The sequence below is a fragment of the Nestor notabilis genome, unplaced genomic scaffold, assembly GCF_000696875.1.
Source record: "Nestor notabilis isolate BGI_N333 unplaced genomic scaffold, ASM69687v1 scaffold14688, whole genome shotgun sequence".
NCBI lineage: Eukaryota > Metazoa > Chordata > Aves > Psittaciformes > Psittacidae > Nestor > Nestor notabilis.
In genome coordinates, this window is record NW_009940725.1 from 26,807 (window position 1) to 30,682 (window position 3,876).

The 3,876-nt window shown below is 46.7% G+C and overlaps 1 protein-coding gene across 1 annotated transcript in view; it reads right to left on the reverse strand.

Annotated features, from left to right (window-relative positions):
- EDC3 (enhancer of mRNA decapping 3) overlaps nt 1-1,914 on the reverse strand; it is an 18,106-nt gene extending 16,192 nt beyond the window's left edge. The window contains exons 1-2 of the mRNA XM_010020514.1: nt 1,709-1,914; nt 244-557 (exon numbers count right to left, since the gene is read on the reverse strand). Of these exons, the coding sequence (XP_010018816.1) occupies nt 244-557; nt 1,709-1,872 (478 nt within the window). The 5' untranslated portion in view covers nt 1,873-1,914. The remainder of the gene's footprint in view (nt 1-243; nt 558-1,708) is intronic.
- Between the last annotated feature and the right edge of the window lie 1,962 nt (nt 1,915-3,876).

Sequence of the window (3,876 nt, forward strand, 5' to 3'; positions counted from 1 at the left end):
CCTGCCTGTGGCAGGGGTTGGAGCTGGATGAGCTTTAAGGTCCCTTCTACATAAACCAGGCTGAGATTCTATGAAAGTCCTTCTCACTATTTAACTTCCTCTTCTGCAGACCTTCAGGAGGCAAGACAAGTATAAAAGCTAAAGTTTCCAGACCCATTTGAAACATTCTCGAGGAAGAAGGAAGATGCTGCAGCCATAACTCAGTGGTGAAAAGGAAAGTTGTGGGATAACATGGATACTCACAGGAATTGTGTCTACGCCGGAAGCCTTTGGACTGAGTGAGCGCTTCCACATGCCGATCCATGTAGCTTTTGGAGCACTGCTGCTGTGGAGAGATGATAACATCCTGGTTCTTGGTGTCCGTTCTCCTCGGGATGTTCTGTGGGGCACTGCTGGACATGGGCTTCTTTAACGCTTTCCCAGGGCCATTCTGACTGGGACCCACTTGGCAGCCAACACCAGGGATGCCCATCTCTGTCTGGGGCAGATCCCCACATTGTCTGTTGTCCCCTGGTCCTGGGATCTCCAGGATTTTCAGCTCAGTAATGTCACCTGCCCTAAAAACAGGCAAAGAAAATCAGACATGAGGAATTTGGCATCTGAGGTACCTCTGCAAGAAACAACTCCTAAAGAACAATGTGCAACATTGTACAGTGGGGTTTTCTGATCAATAGAAATGAGGAAAAAAGGACTTTAACACCCAAACACATGGGATGTTTCGTTAGACATCAAACTGAAATGGCCTGAATCCTCAAAATAACAATGAGTGTTTCTACCCTGCACCTCGATTTTGTGTGAAAGGTTCTGTTCCCAGCTGGAACAGGCAGCACTTAAGCAGAAAATGGAAGCAACTGACCTTTGCAGAGATCTGCACTGGTTTAACAGTTCCTAGACACTTCATTCATCTTAGCCTTGAGGCTGCTATTACATTTAATCCCTTTCTCCAGTAATCTACCCTCAGACGAGGGTAATTCACACTCAGGCAAGGACAGTGCTTCCCGTTGCCTCAGAAAAGGGATAAAGAAAACCAATGGAGCACTGGGCACGAGCCAAAACCAAACAAAGCAGCAGTTACAAAGAATTCCTTTTGCACCAATGGTGAGAAATACTTCAGAAATTAGGGGCTTCTACTGAGAACTTAAGTATTTGTCCAACTGGGGTATAAGAAGAGCTTGCTACAGACTTCCATGCATCTCCAACAAGAATATGGTCGTCACCATCTTTCCCCAGTCTCTTTACAATCCAGGGAAAAAGAAAGATTAAGAGTATCAGGGAATCACTCTTATTTAAAAGTGTCTTAACAGTAAAACTGGTAAACCAGTGCAGATCTCAGTGTCTAGGTTGTCATGATATGCCAAGTAACAGGAAAAGGGCTAGTGATGAGTGACTCTTAACTCTTCTTTTTAAGTACAGTGTTACCAGGAGCTGGTGGCAAAGAGCTCCTGAGAGTAACAACACTGCAGCATCAATTCAGCTTCTTGGTTCAAAACTCCCTCCTGTCTATGAAGCACAAAGCACATTGCAAGAAGCAGAAGGGATGGAGTTGGATTTGATAACTGCACTTCATTGCCTGGGGTCAATAACACCCCTCTCAGCAGCACATGGGAGATTACAAGCCAAGAGCTCATTTCTGGGGAAAATCAACCCAAAACCATCCCAAGCACCACAGACCTGGGGAAAGGTAGGAAGGGGACAGACAGCCACTAACCTGAAGGTGACTTCTGGCACGAGGCACTTGACCCCATTGTGGAAGGGCCGTGTCAGGGAGATGGTCTGGCTGACCTGATCCACAGCAGACACTCGTCCCTGGTAGACTCCCAAGCTTTCTCCACAGTTAATTGACACAATGCTCCCAAGCCAGTCCGTAGCCATCTTTCTGGCACACAGTCACTGTCAAGAGACACAGGCCTGGCTGTAACAAGATGCAGAAAGCGACAACCTGAATCAGCCCCAACTGTATCCCCTGGCCCAAAGCCTGGCTCCCACCCAGGCTCTGGCTTTGCCAGCTTCTCCCTTCTTTGTGGGCTGGAAATAACATCCCAGCAAGCGTGTAAATCCCTGGATGGGGCTTTGCTATACCATTGTGACACAGATCGCTGTTCGCATCATGAAAGAAATGATTTTCTAACTGGATTCGAGCTTCCAACAGCAATATTTGGCCTTTAGTTCTGTCTATGGTCTTTCTCCCTGGAATTTCAGGGAGGTTTTAGAGTTTTGGCGCAGGAACACTGTGGCAGAAGAGCTTTTGGGGGTACTCAGCAGGGAGAAGATTCAGCTCTGCACATACAAATGAACACCAACACCTTTAAGGGAACAGATACAGAAGGAGGGGAGGGAAACCCAGTGCTGGAATCCAGGATAAAAGCCTTTGCGCTCTCCAGAGCCAGGAATATCAGTATTGCTGTCACAATTAGGAAGCTGCACTCCTTCCCAGCATTGAGTTCCACCAGAATACGGGGGAGAAAATGCACTTTGTTCAGTCCCACGCAATTCCCTCAGTCTTGATGCTTGACTGAACTTGTGTCAACACACTTTGAAACTGCCTAAGCACATCTTTTGAGCTGAGATCTCTTCCTTCAGACAAAGGGTCCAGAAGATGACAGGCTCACCAGTGTCACAGCAGCAAAGGACAGCTGACAAGTTCCTAAAGGGAAATGACCACTGGATACTTTTGCTTTTCATGCTGTAATCAACAGATATTTACTGTAAGGAACACAGAGAGCCCAGGAGATAACCCAGAAAGAGATTAACAGCAGTGTGTAAACCCCATTTCTGTGAGAGTTTTAATTCTCTTCAAGCCCTTTCCATCCTGAGCTTCTTGGGAAAAGAAGGGGGAAAAAGCCCTGGAAATAACAAGGATGCATGTTACCAGGAAAACTCCTCCCTTCCCCCAGCTTCCAGGGGACTGAAGACAGGGGATGCTTCAAAGGGAAGCTAAAGGTGATCACTAAGGTGGAAATCCATCAGGACCAGCCTCCTCTCTTTCCTGTTTCTGCCCATTCAGATTAACCAGTGATAACAATGGCTGGATGCCAAGGCGAGAGCTGATAAAAAGCACTTTCAAAAGGCAGAGAACACATCACCAAGTACCTGCAGTCAACCTAAAACTTCATTCCCTTTCCTGCTCTTTATATCTCCTTCTGAAAACAAGGGGAAGAGTTCAGCACACATCACCACCTTCAAAGGATGCTTCTCAAAAACAAGAGCCTCCTTTCAGCAATTAACCCATGTTTGCATTCAAACATGAACTAAACCAGGGGAAACTCCTCATCTCAAAGGAGATTTCTACTGCTTTGTGCAAAAGTCACTTAGAAACGGGAATGAACAACACATGCAGTGAATTATTTACAACATCACACATGACAAACATCAGCACGTTTGTGTGGTTACACACACCTGGAAAGTCAAACCTGCTGTCTAATAGTCTGTCAGATATTCCAGGCTCTGCCATACAACTCACAGATGTCTTCTCCCCCACATCGCTTTGCGCACACATTGCTGATATGCCTGACATTATTGCCAGTTGTAAAAGAAAGCCAAGGCTGGCTCAAACATGCAGACAGCTCTTTACTACACACTTTGTAAGCAATAACTCAGCACCTTCTTCCATCCCTGGCAGTGCTCAAGGCCAGCTTGGACACAGGGGCTTGGAGCAACCTGCTCTAGTGGAAGGTGTCCCTGCCTGTGGCAGGGGGTTGGGACTGGATGAGCTTTAAGGTCCCTTCCAATACAAACCAGTCTATGAGTCAATAGCTTTGCACACCGGGCACTGCTGCTTGACAAGGAGCCACAACACACGCTCTCCCGGCTAAAAGATGAATTAGCATCGAAGTGGCTTCACCCACTTATGAGGAAAGCAGCCAAGAGAGATCTACC